This window comes from Molossus molossus, unplaced genomic scaffold, assembly GCF_014108415.1.
Source record: "Molossus molossus isolate mMolMol1 unplaced genomic scaffold, mMolMol1.p scaffold_m16_p_20, whole genome shotgun sequence".
NCBI lineage: Eukaryota > Metazoa > Chordata > Mammalia > Chiroptera > Molossidae > Molossus > Molossus molossus.
Genome location: NW_023425356.1, coordinates 44,547,650 through 44,566,402, shown reverse-complemented (window position 1 = coordinate 44,566,402; position 18,753 = coordinate 44,547,650). Strand labels below are relative to the sequence as shown.

Below are 18,753 nucleotides of genomic sequence, written 5' to 3'. Positions count from 1 at the left end.
ATATTTCTGATTTGGAGTGTAACTAGAAAACCTTACAAATATGAGTAAAATGAACTCACATTCTGTTGTGCCTTTTACAAACTGCTTCGATTGGGAAGAAAATGATACTAAATTGGGGCTGTCCGGGAGATCCCAGATGTGTGGCGTGCACAGTTCCAAGGCCCCTCCTGTTACCTGTGGGCAGGTGCGCTTGGTAGCCCGAGGCTCTCACTCATCACGATGGCCTGTTGGTGGAAAGGTCAGAGTGGACGGAGTGCTGGCACCCCGGTGCCCGTCAGGGCTCCCTCTGCCCAGTGGCTTGGCCGCCAGGTGTCTGATTTTCTCTGCAGGTGACTCTGGACCTGTCCCAGCGCAAAGGCATCGCAGTGCGCAGGGTCCTGAACACAGAGGGCAACGTGGTGAACAAGTTTGGCGTCACCGACTTCCCGTCTTGCTACCTGCTGTTTCGGAACGGCTCTGCCTCCCGAGTTCCTGTGTGAGTTGTCTCTCTGCCCAGTGTCCTCCCTCCCTGTGCGCATCCGTGTTCCCGCCTAGAGAGCCTGCCAGCCTGTCCCAGGGGCCCGTTCCTCTGTGAGTCTTCTGAGAAGCCCAGGGGCCGGCTTGGAGCACCCCTGCAGGAGAAGCACACGTCTGCCTGTGGCGCGTGGGGCGATGTGTGTACGGCCAGGGCACAGGCCCAGAACGCTGCCCTCGGACCCTGCCCACCCAGCTTGGCACTGCAGCCCCTCCCCCGCAGCCGTGCCCCTGTTCCCTGTCTGCCTGTGTTCGGACAGACTCGTTGGCAGGCTGCAGGCCTGGCAGGCACTCAGCTATGCCTGACCCTCCCTCCCTTTGGTTTTCTAATTGCAGAAAAGTTCATTAGGAGCCAGACAATAGCCAGTTCCAAAATGCCAAGAGAAAACAATCAGGCCAGCCGCAGCCCCTGTCAGGCTCCTGCTGCTGAATGGCCCGTTAAATGGCGCCAGATGGTGCCTTGGTGCCCTCCCTGGGCTGATGATTGATGTCGGCGTGGCCCTGAGGCAGGAGGGCCGGGAATCCAGGCTTGCTGGCGGTGCCCGGTGCCCGATGAGCTGTTCCTCTGGGCCGTTCGGGCCACCCCGCACTGAGGCTGGGCAGGGCGGCCACTTGCCCTGGCCGGCCGATCACCAGGCAGCCTGGGCCAGCGGGTGTCCGAGCGTTCTGCTGGGGGAAGGGAGCGCGATGGCCACAGGGGACAGAGGGACGCACTTTCTGCACAGGCCCAGGAAGCACGGGTCCTGGTTGGGAGAGGCGGCATTGTTTCCTCGCTGGGAGCTGGTGGAGGGGAAAATTGTTTGTGACGACGCTGCTCCTGAGCCATCTGCTCGCCGATGAACACCGGGCCAGGACGCGGAGTGGAACGCGGTGCTGCCAAAGCGGCTCCCCTGGGGCCCGTCACTGCCACTGTCCTCGTCTCCCCTCCCCGAGCCGGACCGGGGTGCCTCCTGCCCTTGAGAACTCCTCTATCAGGAGAGAAAGAAAGCAAAGGAGTTGAGAATTTTAGTGTTTTATTTTTGTTGCTACTTTTAAAAATCACACATTAAACTCCCTTGCCGTGCCTGGGGAGTCAGTCCCCTCGGACCCCGGAGCAAGCCCGTGAGCGCAGCTTCCCGGAGGACAGGCACCCTGTCCGTGGGCAGGACGGCGCTGTCCCCGAGCTGCGCTGTCGCACAGCCTCTCCAGGGCCGCCGAGCTGCTTTCCCAGGCAGGATTGGACATCGGCATGAACAGCGAACAGAGAGGCCGAAGTGAGGCATGGCTGCCCCGGTTTTGACCTCACTGAGGATGAGACCGAGTCCAGATATTTCTTAGTAACCACTTCTGTCTCAGAGGGGCAGGGGCTCCTCCTCCGAGTTAGCTCGGGTTCTGTTTCTCTGTACTCACCGCTGCTTCTCTGGTTCTCTCCCCTCCCAGGCTCATGGAGTCCAGGTCCTTCTACACCACTTACCTGCAGAGGTTTGCTGGGGCCCCCCGGGAGGCTGCCCCCACCACGGTTGCGCCAACCGCTGTGAACACGGTAGCTTCCACCGTGTGGAAGATTGCAGACCGGTAAGGCCACAGCCGTTTTCCTCACCTCTGCCCAGCTCCAGCCACCCCTGCTCACTGACGCCCCCCTGCAGGCCACTCTGGTCCTTGTCACGAATGAGCATGTGCCATGCTGAGCCCAGACCCCACAGCACTGGCCTTGGCCTTGGCCCCAGCTGCTGGCCACACCCAGAGAGCCTGGGTGTGCGGGAGCAGCAGCATTCCTGTACCCTTCGTGAGGGGATGGATACTTTCCAGTGCCCACGTTCCTTATGCTTACCTCTGCTCAAAGAGAATCTGTGGCCTCCAGACCAGCTTCCCACCCCAGCAATGGCTTCTTCAGCCAATTATTTTGTTTTTTTCATTGATTTAGGACAGAGAGGAAGAGAAGAAAATTGATGTGAGGGAGAAACATCGGTTGCTTCCCATACGCATCCCGACCAGGGATCAAACCTGTAACCTGGGTTTGTGCCCTCACCAGGAACTGAACCCGTGACCCTTTGGTGCATGGGATGATGCTGCAGCCAGCTGAGCCAGACCAACCAGGGCTTCAGCAAGTAGTTTGGAGTGCCGAGTGCCAGGCATTGTGAACACAGTTGCACAGGGCCGATGGAGTCCCTGCCCACACAGCCCCTTTATAGCATCCCTTCTAGGAAGGCACACAACTTCACTTGAATGTCTCTGGTGTCGTGGAGCTCACTACTTTTTGAGGTATCTTTGTGCACGGTTGTAAGCCTGAGAAAGCTGCTCTTCCCTCTGAGGCTCTGCTCTTGTGGTAGGTCCCCACGAGACTCTGGGGCAGGGGACAAGGCTGTGGTAGGTCCCCGCTCTGGGGCAGGGGACAGGGCTGTGGTAGGGTCCCCGCTCTAGGGCAGGGGACAAGGCTGTGGTAGGTCCCCGCTCTGGGACAGGGGACAAGGCTGTGGTAGGTCCCCGCTCTGGGGCAGGGGACAAAGCTGTGGTAGGGTCCCCGCTCTGGGGCAGGGGACAAAGCTGTGGTAGGGTCCCCGCTCTGGGGCAGGGGACAAAGCTGTGGTAGGGTCCCTGCTCTGGGACAGGGAGACCAGGCTGCTGCCCCCTTGTGGTAGGGTCCGCGCTCTGGGGCAGGGAGACCAGGCTGCTGCCCCCTTGTGGTAGGGTCCCCGCTCTGGGCAGGGAGACCAGGCTGCTGCCCCCTTGTGGTAGGTCCCCGCTCTGGGGCAGGGAGACCAGGCTGCTGCCCCCTTGTGGTAGGTCCCCGCTCTGGGGCAGGGGACAAGGCTGTGGTAGGGTCTCCGCTCTGGGGCAGGGAGACCAGGCTGCAGCCCCCTTGTCTACCACCCAGCGGTGAACCAGGTGCAGAGCGCTGACCAGGGAGCTGGGAGCTGCGTTGGGAAGGCGGCCTCCACGCGGGGCTGCACGAGAGAATTGGGGGGGAAAGGCCATCTGATTTTTAGAAGAAATTTGCATCCCAGCTGCAGGAACTTTAAGGGTGGAAAATACTAATGGAGAGATTTTTAGTATATCAGGAAGAGAGACTTAGAGGTTGGAATGGTCATTATATCATTCAAATACGATTATTCAAAGCATTTAGATTATAATAGCTGGCACTCACTGGCCTCATCTGCCACACTTTGTGCTGGGCACCTTCCATATATTATCTCTCAGTCAGATCACAAGAATGGAGGGGTAAACTGAGGCTCAGGGGCACCACAGTGGAGCAGAGAGGTGACTGTCACGGGAGACAAGTGCAGGTGGTCACCGTGCCAACCCCGTGAGCTCCCCTTGTTGGCTCCTGACTACCGTAGGAGGTAGGGTGACCCCAAGGCCCAGAGAGGCAGACTGAGTGGCCCAGCTCCCAGAGGTAGCTTCCTGAAGAACTGAGGTCAGAGTTCAGGTCTCAGGAGGCGGCTAGAGAAGCAGTCAGCACCCGGGCCCCTCCCACCAGATCCCTGAACCCAGAGCCCGAGGGAGCATTTGCCTGGGGTGGGACAGACAGCTTGGAGCCCTGCCTGAACCCCGAGGTCTGGCTGCTGTGAGGACATCAGCCCCAAATGATACACACACCACCTCCCCTCCTCCCGGCCCTGCCGCACCCGCTCTTCCAGAGCCATGCTGTGTGGGTGCACCTGTTGGTCTGTCTGTCTGTCCCTAGGAGTCTCTTCCAGAACTGAGTAAATCTCAGCCTTCCTCTAGGCCAGTGGTTCTCAACCCTCCTAATGCCTCGACCTTCTAACATAGCTCCGCATGTTGTAGTGGGCGGATCTGCGTGTGGGCGGACCCCCTGGAGACGGATAGAGGAGCTGTGTCTCGGTTCCTAAGACCATCGGAAATATGTGTTTTCCGATGGTCTTAGGTGACCCCTGTGAAAGGGTCGTTTGACCCCCAAAGGGGTCGCGACCCACAGGTTGAGGACCGCTGCTCTAGTAGCCTGATTAAAACACCTTTGGTGAGTCGTGAGAGGGACTGGCCTTGGGCCCGTAGAGGGGAACCCCTACTCTGCGCCCAGAGCTGCTGGGGTGGGCGTACATTTGTGCTTTCATTTAATCCTCTCGGCTGCCCACCTGTGAGCAGTTTATTATTATCCCCATCCTACAGGTGAGGAATTGAGGCTCAGAGAGGTTAGGTAATATACCCAGCGTCACAGTTCCTGGCACAGCCAAGAGCCAACTTAGAGGACTCTGGGACCGCCCACGTGGCCCTCCTCGTCTCGTCACCCTGGGCGCTCCTCCCCAGCCCTGCCCGTGGTTAATACCCTGTCTCTCTCTGCCCGCTCGGGCCCTCAGCTCCAAGATCTACATGGCTGACCTGGAGTCCGCACTGCACTACATCCTGCGGGTGGAAGTGGGCAAGTTCTCCCTCCTGGAGGGGCAGCGCCTGGTGGCCCTGAAAAAGTTCATGGCAGTTTTGGCACAGGTGAGCAGGGCCCTGGCCTCCGCCCCCGGGCAGCTCCACGGAGGGTCAGTGCACACCACGCCCAGCCCCTCCCTCGGGAGCTCGTGGTTCGGCTGGACATCTGGCTCCATGGCTGTTCCAGGCCACCGTGGGCTGTCACCCTGCAACCTCAGCCATGCCCACCAGCCACACTGCCAGGGGCAGCAGTGTGAGCTCTCACTTCCTGCCATGACCACTGGGGGAGCAGGACCCATGGAGGCCACAGTGAAGGAAAGAAGTCTTTTCTGAGTCTCCTCTATGCCCTCCCAGACCCAGAAGAGTCCAACCTATGTCCTGGGCCCTAGCCTGGCCTGCCTTCCTCCTTTGTCATTTCCTGCCCACGAGGCCACCTGTGGAGTGTGGCTGCTACACACTGAGGCCCCCACTTAAGGGGCCCAGGATGCCCAAGGCAGGAGGAGGTTTTGAACTGGGCTCCCAGGCCCCAGAGCCTGTGCCCTCTCTGCCATGCTTCTTGCTCCTGTCTGTAGGTGAGGTGTGGCTGCCTCTTCCCTCTGCACCTGCCTCCTGCCCTTCCCTGTCCCTCCCTGGTTCCAGATCTGCCGTGGTGCCCTACTTCAACCCACTGAGGGTGCTGAGTCAGAGCTGGGCTCTGGTCCCCGTTACAGCCTGACTGCTGACTCAGCACCCTCAGTCCTGGGCGCCAGGTCTGAGCTTGTGGGTGCAGTGGGCAGCTGGGGCTGTCACCTCTGGAGGTGACCTGCACCTCGCCCTCGGGAGCTGCCTGCCAGTCTATTCCCTCTGCCCACTTTGCCAGCCTGGCCTTCTGGCTTACTTGGCTTAGCCACGTGTGTGTGTTACACTGAGGGTCCGTGAGGTAGCCAGTGCCCATCACAGAGCCCTGGTACCATCCAGCGTGACAGCCCTCGGCCCTGCCAGAGGTCCCACCGCACCGAGCCCTGGTCTTCAGCCCATTCTGACAGTAGAGGCCTTTTCTCAGAGGCCCTGGGAGCCACTTGGTCCCCACGTTGCCGAGGCCTGCGGGGGCTGTCCTGCCTGACGCATGCCTGACACCAGAGTGCTCTACAGGCGTCTCAGGAGATGAAGGGACACCCCACCCTCAGGCTAGTCCTCCACAGAGGGACCGTCCAGGGAAACTATTTCTCGTGAGCCATCCGAAGCTGTTTCTGCCTGGCCCCCAGTGGGACTGTTGGCAGCCGGTGTGAGGGGAAGACTGGGTTCCGGGAGATGCTGGAGTCGGGCAGAGGCTGAGCAGCACTCTCCCCTCAGCAGGGCCTGGAAATGATCTGGGCGAAGGAGCCCTCCCTGCCGAGCCCGGGCCCTCAGGGCGGGGCTGGCCTTGGACTGGAGGGAGGCCTTGTTTAGGCCTCACCTCAGGAGCCCAGGAGACAGAGGATTTGGCCCTGCCCTGTTTGGGCGGCTTCTGCCTGAAGTAGTAATAGTAGCTGCTACCCTTTCTTGAGCTCTGACCGGTGCCAGACTCTGCCAGGTTCTCTGTGAGTTAGCTTGTTTGTATTTCTCGTAACAAGCCACAGAGCGAGGATCCCACCACAGGAAAGGAAGGCCCAGGGGAGGAAAGCACCTCGTCCCAGGCCCTCCAGCCAGTGGGTGGCTGAGCTGAGACGTTACCCACCGTCGTCTAACCCGTGCCCTCGGCCCTGTGCACAGGGGGCACCGAGAGCCTGAGGTGATGGTGCTCGCTCGGCCTCGGCCCGGCGTGGTCAGCCCTGGCTGTGCCCGGTGGGAGGCACTCTGCCAGTCTTGAGGGTGCCCTCCCGCCCTGCCCCTACCTGAGCCAGGGAGCTTTCTGCTCTCTCACGCGAGTGTCTGGAGGACTAGCCACTGGGTGGCGTGTGGTCACCAGGGTTTCCCTGTAGCCCAGAGCCTTGAATCCATCCTGCCTGCTGACACGGTGGCCTTGGGGCAGGAGGCCCCGGGTCCCATGACTCGAATGTCAGTGAGAGGCTGGCTGGAAGCGGCACCTTCGTGCTGAGAGCCCAGCTGTGAGCGGAGCGAGAAGGAGCAGGTCAAGGCCCGGGATTCTGTCCGGCCTCTTCCCTCTGGGGATGTGGCCACAGAGGAGGGTGGACAAGCTGAGGGATTGGTTTTCGCAGAGGACTGGGTCGGTTGGCAGGTTTTTCTGTTCAGTGATCATTCCCGTCCTCAGAACCTTTCTTCTCTCAGAGGGTTTTCTTCGCTTGAATTTTCCTCTGCCAGCCTGTGGGTGTCCCCCTGACCTGCTCAGCCCAGCCCCGGCGCTGCTCACGGCCCACCCGCCCACACCCGCACGCGTCTGTCCCTCCCTGGAGCCCTTGTGGTTTCAAAGTGCTGATACTAATCAGATTCGAGCTGACTTATCGTCAGAGCAGCTTTTCATGTTCCTCAGAGACTACTGGGAGTTACCATCAGGGCTGGGGTCTGGGCTCTAAGCCCGCGGCTGCCTGGTCCCCACTGAGCCCGTGGGACACAGATGGCAGGCTGTGTGCCGGCCTCGCCCGGCCGGCCAGTCAGCGCGTCCGCTCCAAGGGAGATCACCTGAAGAGAACGCGTGGCCCAGGCTCCCAGCAGCCCTGGGAGCCCCGAGGTGGGTGGTCAGGGGTCCGCACGGGAGCCCCGGCCCGGAGAGGAGGAGGCCTCGGGGGCAGCCCCCCCCAGCCTTCCCCCCCAGCCTCACCAGGTGCCCCAGAGCCAGGGTGGAGAGGAGCCCCAGCCTCCCGGGCAGAGTGTCTTCCTACCTTGGCCCACTTCGCCCCCCACCCGCTGGGCCGGGCCTCTGGGACGGTTTCCGGCTCACCCTGCGCTTGTGTCGCCCCAGCACTTCCCGGGCCAGCCCCTGGTCCAGAACTTCCTGCACTCCGTGAACGGCTGGCTGGCGCGGCAGCAGAGGAAGAAAATCCCCTACGGCTTCTTCCAAGCTGCCCTGGAAAACAGGAAGGAGGTGAGTCCCGGCAGCTTCGAAGCTTCTCTCCACCTCTGAGACTGCGGGTGCAGGGTACGCCGACCTCTGACCTCCGCCGATCGCATTCAGGGAGGGTCAGTGATCTTGGTTGGTCCTTCCATTAATAATAAGTTAATTTATTGATCTCTTTACATGCATATCTTTACAACATTATTTGAAGATGGATATTATCCCCATTTAGCAGATGAAAAAACTGAGGTTAAGTAATTTGTCTCAGCCCATAAGTGGTTGGGCTGGGATTTAAAAGTGATAGTGAGGCACCGGTGTCAGTTTTTAACTACTGCCCTCTGTTGCCTCCAAGCATATCATCCTACCCACTTGGCGTGGTTTTTCTGTGCCTCCCCAGGGCGCATGCTGTGCCCCACTCGGCGTGGCTTCTCTGTGCCTCCCCAGGGCGCATGCTGTGCCCCACTCGGCGTGGCTTCTCTGTGCCTCCCCAGGCTGCCATGCTGCGCCCCGCTCGGCGTGGCTTCTCTGTGCCTCCCCAGGCTGCCATGCTGCACCCCGCTCGGCGTGGCTTCTCTGTGCCTCCCCAGGGCGCGTGCTGGGCCCCGCTCGGCGTGGCTTCTCTGTGCCTCCCCAGGCCGCCATGCTGCGCCCCACTCGGCGTGGCTTCTCTGTGCCCCGCTTGGCGTGGCTTCTCTGTGCCTCCCCAGGCCGCCGTGCTGGGCCCCGCTCGGCGTGGCTTCTCTGTGCCTCCCCAGGCCGCCGTGCTGGGCCCCGCTCGGCGTGGCTTCTCTGTGCGGCTTCTCTGTGCCTCCCCAGGCCGCCGTGCTGGGCCCCTCCTCTTGCCACTGTTTGCAAAGGTGGGTCACAGCAGCCCTCAGAGGGAAAAGCCATACAGGCCTATAGGATGTCCAAGCTGGAAGGAACCCTTGAGATCAGCCCCTCATTTTACAGATGGAGAGGTTGCGGCTGAATAAGCACGTGTCTTGATCTGTGTCACAGCTTTTCAGATGTGAGGCTCTGTGTGTGCAGCCGAGGAAGGGGCGGTAGCCTGGGAGGGGACCTCGTTGGCCTCAGCGCTGTGTGCAGACCTTGGAGCCTCCCGGAAGCTCCTCATCCCCCACCTTTTCCTCTCTGTGTGCACTCACATTCCCTTTGTCCCTCAGGGCGCTGTGATCATGAAGAAGGTGAACTGGGTGGGCTGCCAGGGGAGTGAGCCACATTTCCGGGGCTTTCCCTGCTCCCTGTGGGTCCTCTTCCACTTCCTGACCGTGCAGGCGACGAGACAAAATGTAGACCGCTCGCAAGAAACAGGTGAGTCCGGGACCTGTGAGCCGCCAGGCCTCAGCCAGGCCCTGTGCTGCCTCTGCTGGCTCCCTGCTGCCTTTGCAGCTGGCCACGCACCCGGTTAGTTTGCAGCTGGCCACGCACCCGGTTAGTTTGCAGCTGGCCACGCTCACTGTTAGTTTGCAGCTGGCCACGCACACTGTTAGTTTGCACCTGGCCACGCACACAGTTAGTTTGCAGCTGGCCACCCACACGGTGAGTTTGCAGCTGGCCACGCACACGGTTAGTTTGCACCTGGCCACGCACACGGTTAGTTTGCAGCTGGCCACGCACACGGTTAGTTTGCAGCTGGCCACGCACACAGTTAGTTTGCAGCTGGCCACCCACACGGTGAGTTTGCAGCTGGCCACGCACACGGTTAGTTTGCAGCTGGCCACGCACACGGTTAGTTTGCAGCTGGCCACGCTCACTGTTAGTTTGCAGCTGGCCACGCACACGGTTAGTTTGCAGCTGGCCACGCACACGGTTAGTTTGCAGCTGGCCACGCACACGGTTAGTTTGCAGCTGGCCACGCACACGGTTAGTTTGCAGCTGGCCACGCTCACTGTTAGTTTGCAGCTGGCCACCCACACGGTGAGTTTGCAGCTGGCCACCCACACAGTTAGTTTGCAGCTGGCCACGCACACTGTTAGTTTGCAGCTGGCCACGCACACGGTTAGTTTGCACCTGGCCACGCACACGGTTAGTTTGCAGCTGGCCACGCACACGGTTAGTTTGCAGCTGGCCACCCACACGGTTAGTTTGCAGCTGGCCACCCACACGGTGAGTTTGCAGCTGGCCACGCACACGGTGAGTTTGCAGCGGGCCACGCACACGGTTAGTTTGCAGCTGGCCACCCACACGGTTAGTTTGCAGCTGGCCACGCACACGGTGAGTTTGCAGCTGGCCACGCACACGGTGAGTTTGCAGCTGGCCACGCACACGGTGAGTTTGCAGCTGGCCACGCACACGGTGAGTTTGCACCTGGCCACCCACACGGTTAGTTTGCACCTGGCCACGCACACGGTTAGTTTGCAGCTGGCCACCCACACGGTTAGTTTGCAGCTGGCCACGCACACGGTGAGTTTGCAGCGGGCCAGCATGGGACCAGAAGGGGAACACCTGGAGAAGCTGCCCAGCCCTGCCCCCTGCCCCAGGGTGGTGTCCCACAGACTGGGCATGAGGCTTCTTCCTGGCTTTCTCAGGCCATAGCTTGCTTCAGTCTTCATGAAGAGTGAGTGGTTCCATTTTCTGTGCTCCTGTGAAGAAAAGAACTCTGCTTCAGTTTACATGGCTGGTGCCATGTGTTTGAACACTTTAAAAATATATATGTATGTTTTTCTTTATTTTTAGAGAGAGAGGGAGAGAGAGAGAGAAACATGGATGAGAGAGAACATCAATTGGCCGCCTCCTGCATGCCCCACACTGGGGATCAGGCCCACAGCCTGGGCATGTGCCCTGACCAGGAATCAAGCCAGTGGGTTGATGCTCAACCACTGAGCAAAACCGGCTGGGCTGTATTTGAATACTTTGTTGTTTCTCATTGAAAAACCATTATCTAGCCGTGGCCGGTTTGGCTCAGCAGTTAGAGCATCGGCCCTCAGATCGAAGAGTTGTGGATTCGATTTCTGGTCAAGAGCACTTACCTGGGTTGCAGGTTTGATCCTCGGCCCCAGTCGGCGTCATGCAGGAGGCAGCCAGTCGATGTGTCTCTCTCACGTCGGTGTTTCTCTCTCTCCCTTCCCCCTGTCCACGCTATCTAAAATTCAATGGAAAAATCTCCTCGTGGGGATTAACGACGACGAAATCATGTTCTAGGGGAAGCTGGGGAAATGCCTTGCCCCTCCTGTCCCGTCCCTCCCCAAACCACAGCTGTTCTCCACGACCCACACTGCCTCACCCCTCCGCCTCGCCATCACAGGGTGGGCATCCAGTCCCGGCCACATGTTCCGAGGCAGCAGGGCTGTGTGCGGCCCTGGCTCGGCTTGGGAGAGGTCAGGTGGAGAGACAGTCCCTGCTCTTGGTGGACTGTGGGACAGGTGGGCAGGGGGAATGTGCCAGGCCAGGAGCCAAGGGGGAGAGAAGGGTGAGGAGGTGAGTTGTGTTCACCTAAGAATGAAAGGCCAGAGTGGGAGGCCGCGAGCCTTTATTTGAAATTTTAAAAAAAGAATAGCCCTTTGGGAAGCACTCATTCAGCAGAAACTCAAGTAGTGTTCGGATTAGGCGACAAGGCAGGAACCCTTCGCGAGAAAGGGACAGTTCCATCAGTGGGAGGAGGCATTTCTGTGGTGCAGATAAGCTCTCAGAGATGCTAATTCTAAAGAATGATTTCAGTTTTCAGTCTGGTAGCCACCAGCCCAGTAGTCATAATCTCTGCTTTGCTTCGTCATCTTTGCAAACAGTTCTTTGGGGGAAAATGTTGCTTTAGGCCCATTCCAGAGATTTGAGGCCTAAGGTGGGCGAGACAGATCCTCTGGGATGGCCGCTCCCACTCCGTTGTCCAGCGGCTGCATTTGTATTGTTTTCACAGTTGACAGTCATGGGAAGAACAGGGGTAGGAGGGAAGGGCGTCCCATCCCCGACAGAGAGGAGGGAATTAGGGAAGCTCCCAGTCATTGTGTCAGCCAGGCCCTGCTCTAGCGGCGGGCACAGCGGTACGAGGTGCGAAGTCCGTCTCAAGGGACAGAACTCCAGGGGCAGCAGACGACAGTAGACACGCAGACAGACCATCCAGTTACGGTGACGAGCGCTGTGCAGAGGACAGAGCATAGTGGGCCTAGGGAGGGCGTAGGGAGGGCCGCCCCAGGGCAGGCCCTGTGCGCAGACCTGCGGTGCCAGGGAAGTAGCCGCGGGAGGTCTGGGGAGAGCCCTCCAGACCGAGTCGGTTTGCTAGGCCCGCCATAGCCAGATGCTGCCCACTGGGGAGCTTCGGCCACAGGAAGGTGTTTTCCCACAGTTCTGGAGGCTGAAAGTCCAAGACGAAGGTGTTGGCAGGGTAGATTTCCGCTGAGACCTCTCCTTGGTTTGTAGGTGGCCGTCCCCTCCCTGTGTCTTCACACGGTCTTCACCGTGTGCGTGGCTGCGCCCAGATTTCCTCTCATTTTAGCATGATCACCTCTTCAAAGACCCTTTGTCCAAATACGGCTACATTCTGAGGTCCTGGGGTCAGGGCTTCAGCACAGGGATGTTAGAGGCCACACGCTGGCCGGTCACACAGGTCTGGCCCGGGTGGGTGCCACGGGCGGCCGGGTGGCGCCACCTGAGGGTTAGGCAGGGGGAGGTGAGCAGGGGTTTGGATTTCAGGTTCAGCATTAAGAGAACTACTGGAGAGTTTAAGGAGGGCGCAACGCAAACAGTAAGTGCTTTGGGAAGATTTCTGGGTGGAGTGAGCTACAGTGGGGGAGGGGGGCCGGGCAGCCGATCAGAAGCTTGGAACTAGTTAGTCCAGGAGAGGGTGGAGGCCCAGAGCAGAGCTGGAGGTGTGCACCTGGAGGAAGTGGTCGGATCTGGGAATACCTCGAAGGTAGAGCTGGAGGGACTCAGCGATGACTGGCTGAAGAACACGCATAATCTAGGACTCAGGGTGGACCTGGAGTTGTTGGGCCTGAAAACAAGGCAGGTGACAGGCCTGAGAGATGAGAAGTGGAGGCTCGGGGGTGGGGGGAGTGGGCTGGGGGAGGTGGCCTCACAGTCTGTGCCCATTAGACATCTGAACGGAGAGGTGGGCAGTTCAGTGTGGAGTTCTGGGGCGAGATCCAGGGCAGGGACGCCCATAGAGACTGTCGGAGCTGAGGGACTGGACGGGCCCATGGGTGGGCAGAGAAGAGGGCTGAGGCCTGGGCTCTGGGCTCTGCAGCATCTGCTCCTCGGCTGGCGGAGCAGGGCCAGCAGACGGGGCGAAGAAGGAGCAGCCCCTGCGGTTTGCAGTCAGCCGAGTGGGTGCCCCTGGGCTGCTGGGGCTGGGAGTAGTGGCGAGAAAGGCTGAAGACAGAAGAGCAGGGAAGAGAATAGAGATGATGAAGTCACTGGGGTGTAACGAGTCGGAGAAGGGATTTCATCACTGAAGTTGTTTTATCAGTCGGGATGATCTCATATTAAGGGAGACATTGATGATGCCATAACAAAAGAAAATATTTACGGGAGAAAAATCCTAAAGGAGCCGAGAAGGGATGAGGTCCAGCGATGAGGGCACCACAGAGCAGGTGGAGGGTGCCGGGAGGACGCAGAGGTGCTGCTGAGGGCACCGCGTAGGAGAGAGGCGAGGCGAGGGTGGGTGTGGGCGAGAAAATGGCCAGGAACAGTGGCGTGGGATGTGGTCAGCGGGACAGAGAATAGCATGCCGAGGTCCCAGTGGATGGAGGGGTGAGACCAGGTGGCTTTGAAGGGCTGGGGGTTTTGCGGCAGGAAGGAGAGAGGGTTTTGAATAAACAGCCCGAGCTCAGGTAGATGGAGTGTGGGGGCAGGCGGGGATATCTTCAGGGCGGAGCCCAGTGTCAGAGCAGGAAGGTGGGGATGACCAGTCCAGAGGGCCCAGTGGAGGGGACGGGGGCGTGGAGCGTGGCTGGGGGGAGGCAGGGACATTAGAGCGTGTGCAGGCCCCCAGGCTGGACTCCTGAAGCCGCGCCCCTGGGAGGAGGCCGGGGGGAGAAGTGGAGGGCACCAGGGTTGAGTGGTGGGCACTCTGGCCCCTGCCTCCCCTTCTAGCCTCTCCTCAAGGAGCCTGAGTGTTCTAACAAGTTTGGACTTTAGTAAGTGACAAGGGCCTGGGTGAGTGGCAGAGGTAAGGAACTGGGGTTCAGGAGTTTGGGAGATGGAGTCAGCTCTGAAGTGACCCTGGGAAGGGGAGAACAGTAGGCGAGGAGACCCTGGGCCCCCGTCGGATGGGCTGGAGTGTGGGGTCCCTGGAGAGGTGACCCTGGTGGGCGTGGGGACGGGAGGGGTGGAGCTGCAGGGCAGGCAGTCTGAAGGCCACTGAATGGGCCTCCTCCCCCCACAGCCAAGGCCCAGGAGGTCCTGCAGGCCATCCGGGGCTACGTGCGCTTCTTCTTCGGCTGCCGAGACTGTGCCGCCCACTTCGAGCAGATGGCTGCCGCCTCCATGCACCGGGTGGACAGTCGGGACAGAGCCGTGCTCTGGCTCTGGTCTAGCCACAACAAGGTCAACGCTCGCCTCGCAGGTAAGGAAGGGCCACCCAAGGCTGGAGTCTCCTGCAGAGGGGATGAGGTGGGGAACTTTGGAGTCTTGGACCAGAGTTAGGAGACAGGACTCTTGTCCCCCAGGTGACACCCCGTGTGTCACAGTGCACAGAGCCTTTCACACGCTGGGCCAGCTCTGCTGATGTATGTCAGTATCATTAGACCCATTTTCCAGATGAGGAAACTGAGGTTTTGACACCCTAAGACTGCTCTTCCGATGCTCTTCCAATTTTCCCCCTGCACCAGGGCCCCTCCCTCCGGCCTGTTGGGGTCCCTTTCCCGTCTCCCCTTTCTGCTTTCTGGCTATTACCCCCTTACTCAAACCAACAGGAAGGAGCGAGCTTTGCCACCCCCTGGGAGGGGCCAACAATAAAGTGTGCTGGAAAAGCCAGACCAGGTTCCTCCTGGAAAGGACAAGGCTGATCCCACAGAGGGCGGCCTGGTCTCCTGAGCCCTGCATCGACGTGTTTCTGTCCCCAGGCACAGGAGTCCATGGGTCCAGCAGGCAAAAGCACTCAACTCGGGTGGCCAGAGCTGGCGGGTGGGGAGGGAGCATCTGTGGACGGGAGCCTGGGCTTGTCTGCGGGGAGGGAGGGGAGAGGAGCATGCGTGGCTGGGGTAGACCTCCCAGGGGTGGGAGGAGGGGGCCAGGGCCGGCGGGAGGTTAAAGGAGCTGAACCGAGCAGGTGGTGGTGCAGGCCGCTGGCTTGGTCTCCGTCTCCTGGGGCCTCCTGGTGGACTTTGAAAAGAAGGCACGTGCCTGTCTCTCCTCCCACCCCTCCCCTCCCTGCCCACCCCTGCCACCAAATGCTCCATCTGACCCTCCAGCCCTATGACCTCTGCAGGCTTCCAGCTTCCCTTGGGGCCCAGCTGCCCCTGGTGGGCCAGGAGCTGGAGGGCCGGGAGCCAGAGCCTCTCTCTGAGGCACCTCGGGAGCAGCACCTCCCTTGTCTGGTGGGGTCCTTTCAGATCAAACTAATCATAGTGATGGGAGGTACAAGCTGAGCGCTGGCTGTGTAAGGCCCGCCCATGTTACCCCCGCCCCAAAGCAGCCCTCCACTCCTGCGTCATTTGCTGCTGCTCTGTTCTGCCACCTGTCTTTGCTGTTGAGCCCATTAGGAGAGGCGCCTCCCCACAAGATGGGCTGGTTGGCATCCTGGCGGCCCTGAGCCGGGCTGTGGCAGGCCCCTGGGGCTCAGCCTGGGTTCCGCCCACAGTCCTGGCTTTGCTTGGGGTCCCAGCAGCCTGGTGGGCAGGGCAACTTCCTAACTCTCCCGAGTGTCCTTTCCCATGCAGGGCCCAGGCCTCCCCACACCCACCCCTTGGAGCCCAGCTCGGGAGGAACCTCCACCCATTCTTGCCCACCCCAAAGGGCTGGTGTGGAACTACCTGTGGAATTATCGTGTGCCACAAACTCTTGTTTTAAAAACATATTTCCTTTAATTACAAAAGTAACATATCCCCACTGTATAAAACTTGGAAAATTTCAGAAAAAGGCAAAGAAGACAAATACTAGCAGACCAGCCAAAGCCTGCAGGGCAGGTTCTTCGGGTCTGGTCCAGGGGCAGAAGCCAGCAGAGTCTGCAGACGGAGACAGTGGGTTAATGTGGGGAGGTGACCAGAAGGGAGCTGTTCGCACTCCCCTGGGAAACTGGAGTGCTGGTGGGGACCGGGGAGGCCCTCTTCACCCAAGAGGCACATGCTGGGCTCTGTGGGCAGGCCCTGTGCTAGCTAGATTGTTGGCTGCCTCCTCTCCCACCCATGCTTTTCAAGGTGAACCCTTTCTGCAGATGGGAAGCTGGCATTCCCAACGGAAGAGGTCTGGGCTTGTGGGCGGGCCCCGTGTCCCAGCCAACCTGTGTGTGCTTCTCTCCCCAGGGGCCCCCAGCGAGGACCCCCAGTTCCCCAAGGTGCAGTGGCCGCCCCGTGAACTCTGTTCCTCCTGCCACAATGAACTCCGGGGAACGCCCGTGTGGGACCTGGGCAACATCCTCAGCTTCTTCAAGACACACTTCTCCCGGAACAACATCATCACGGACCTTCCTTCAGCTGGACTGGGCCCCTGGAGGGGTGCACAGAGGATGGCAGCGACCCCCAAGCCGGAGCTGATGGCCAGAAATTCTACGCTGGGCCCTGAGGAGGCTGAGATCATGGTGGGCCCAGGGACTATGGTCCTGGATGTCTTAGCAGAGAGACTTGGGGCACGTCACCCCCCGGAGATGCAGGCGGGCCTCGGTGTGGCCAGAGCTGAGCTAGACCAGGGAGCTCCTGAGCACATAGCAGAGCTTCAGGGGGATAAGGTGGAGCAGCCCTCGATCGAGCGAGACTCGGGCGTCGGATTTCTGTCTGAGCTCCAGCCCGAGAACCTTCCCAGCGGCCCCTCGGAGCTGAGACGCGTGGGCCGCAGCTCCAAGCAGCTGGCCAGTGTCCCTGACTGGGAGCCGGAAGCTGGGGCCATGCGGGGCCAAGGCCAGTGGCTGCAGGTGCTGGAAGGGGACTTCTCCCACCTGGACATCAGCCTCTGTGTGGTGCTCTACTCCCTGTCCTTCATGGGCCTGCTGGCCATGTACACCTACTTCCGGGCCCGGATGAGGGTCCTGAAGGGCCATGCTAGCCACCCCACCGCCTGACCCGTCCAGCCTGGGAGGGGGCAGAAAAGGGAGCTGCTAGCCGAGGGGCTCTTCCAGCCCCCTGCCCCCCTCTCCCCCCTTGCTCCTTGTCCAGGGAAACCCAGGAAAACCAGTGGCTCCAGCGAGCCCTCCTTGGTTATTGTGGGAAGGACTGTCCCAGAGCCATGAGACGTGTACAGGGTCCAGGCCCCTCAGACAGCACGGGCCGGCGGGCAGCCCTGCGCCGCGGAGGCAGGCAGCTCTGTCCCTGGCTCAGCACAGACTCCTCTCTTTCAGCTCGTTTGAAGTCCTGCCTCACTCTCGCTGATGCTTCAGTGTCTCCTGCTTGGTCTTGGCCCTAAATTGGGGCAAATGAGCTCCGGTTTCCAAGCTTCCCATCAGAGGAGGGTCCCGGGCTGAGCGGGCCGCAGCAGAACTCGCTGCATCCAGGGCCTCTGCACAGAGAAGGGGCAGCTGCCTCTGGCCGCGGGCCGCTGGCCTCCAGCCCCTCAGACCTCCCGGCTGGGGAGGCTTTACCGTAGGGGCTAGAAGCTTGTGGAAGCCATGCTGACCTCCCAGGTGACATTTGTGGGGGGAGTGCCCCGGGCTGGTCCTTCCCAAACCTCTGCTACAGGCTGGGGTCAGTGGGGGCTTGCTCAGCTGGGTGGGTGATGGGCACTGGGCTGGGGGGTGAGTAGCTGGCTTAGCAGGGATGTGGGGACCGAGGGTGCCTTGCGGGGCCTGGCAGGGAGGGGAGAGGGAGGGGCCGCAGGAAAGGTGGTCGCTTCAGGTGCGCTTTGGGTCTTCCCCAGGGGCTCGCCCGTCTGGGAGCTGGGTCTCTGTCTGCTGATTTTGGTCTCTGAGCCTGGAGGGTGCTGGAGTGAGGGGGTGTCATCTCTCTGGGGTCCATGCCCCGTCCTGAGAGGGGGAAGGGTCAGAGGCGCCAGTGATGCTGTACATACACACGCTTCATTTTCACTCTGCCCACTGCTGGGGAGGGCTGTGGAATAAATTATTTTTGTTAAGGCAAGCACCCGTGTGTCCTTTACCTTGCTGCTGGGAGACCTCGTGTGCAGGTCTGGACAGAATGTGCACAACCCTGCCGTGAGGGTACAGCCAGACGTGATGTCCCCTGGCTCACAGAGCTCCTGCCAGCAGGGGGCAAGGTGCCCCAGTCACAGCCCCTTTCTCCTGGAGGGGCCCTCCCCGGCTGCCCACAGAGCTCTGGCCCCGGGGCCCCAGGCAGGCCCCGTGGAAGTGCAGCCCCGGCTCCTCCTGCTCCCCCACCGCTCCCCCCACCTGCCTGGCCCTCCTCCTCCAGGCAGCCTGCATCTCCAGCTCCCTGGGAAGGAGAGGGCTTGTTTGTGAGGGGCCCTGGCCGTCTGCTCAGCAGGGAGGAGTCAGCCAGATTAGAGGGCCTGCCCCTAACTGCCCCTAATCTGGCTGCTGGGCTACCAGGATCCGAGCCGCTGATAATGAACCTCATTAAGGGGGAGCAGGAGCCTCAATCCGATTTGGGGTTTTCTCTTTGACATCACTCTGCTCAGATGGTCTGGCTCTGGATGGAGGGGGTGGGGTGCCAAGCATATCCCCTCTGCTAGGGCAGCTGGGATGGGGGATGGGGGACAGTAGGGGTCAGACCCCTCCCCCAGCTTGTGTCAGCTCTGTCACCTCCGGTGGATCCCAGCCTGGAGCTGCTCTGCCGCCCTCTCGTCTCTCCGAGGGTCCCTGTCTGTCCCTGCTCTAGTCACCACCTGTCCACTCCATCCTCCTGGGCCAGTTC

General features: G+C 60.6%; 1 protein-coding gene across 1 annotated transcript in view; it reads left to right on the top strand.

Annotated features, from left to right (window-relative positions):
* Nucleotides 1–17,992, top strand: part of QSOX1 (quiescin sulfhydryl oxidase 1) — a 37,956-nt gene extending 19,964 nt beyond the window's left edge. The window contains exons 6-12 of the mRNA XM_036271997.1: nt 330–475; nt 1,933–2,067; nt 4,809–4,938; nt 7,751–7,873; nt 9,007–9,154; nt 14,163–14,342; nt 16,240–17,992. Of these exons, the coding sequence (XP_036127890.1) occupies nt 330–475; nt 1,933–2,067; nt 4,809–4,938; nt 7,751–7,873; nt 9,007–9,154; nt 14,163–14,342; nt 16,240–16,991 (1,614 nt within the window). The 3' untranslated portion in view covers nt 16,992–17,992. The remainder of the gene's footprint in view (nt 1–329; nt 476–1,932; nt 2,068–4,808; nt 4,939–7,750; nt 7,874–9,006; nt 9,155–14,162; nt 14,343–16,239) is intronic.
* The last annotated feature ends 761 nt before the right edge of the window (nt 17,993–18,753 follow it).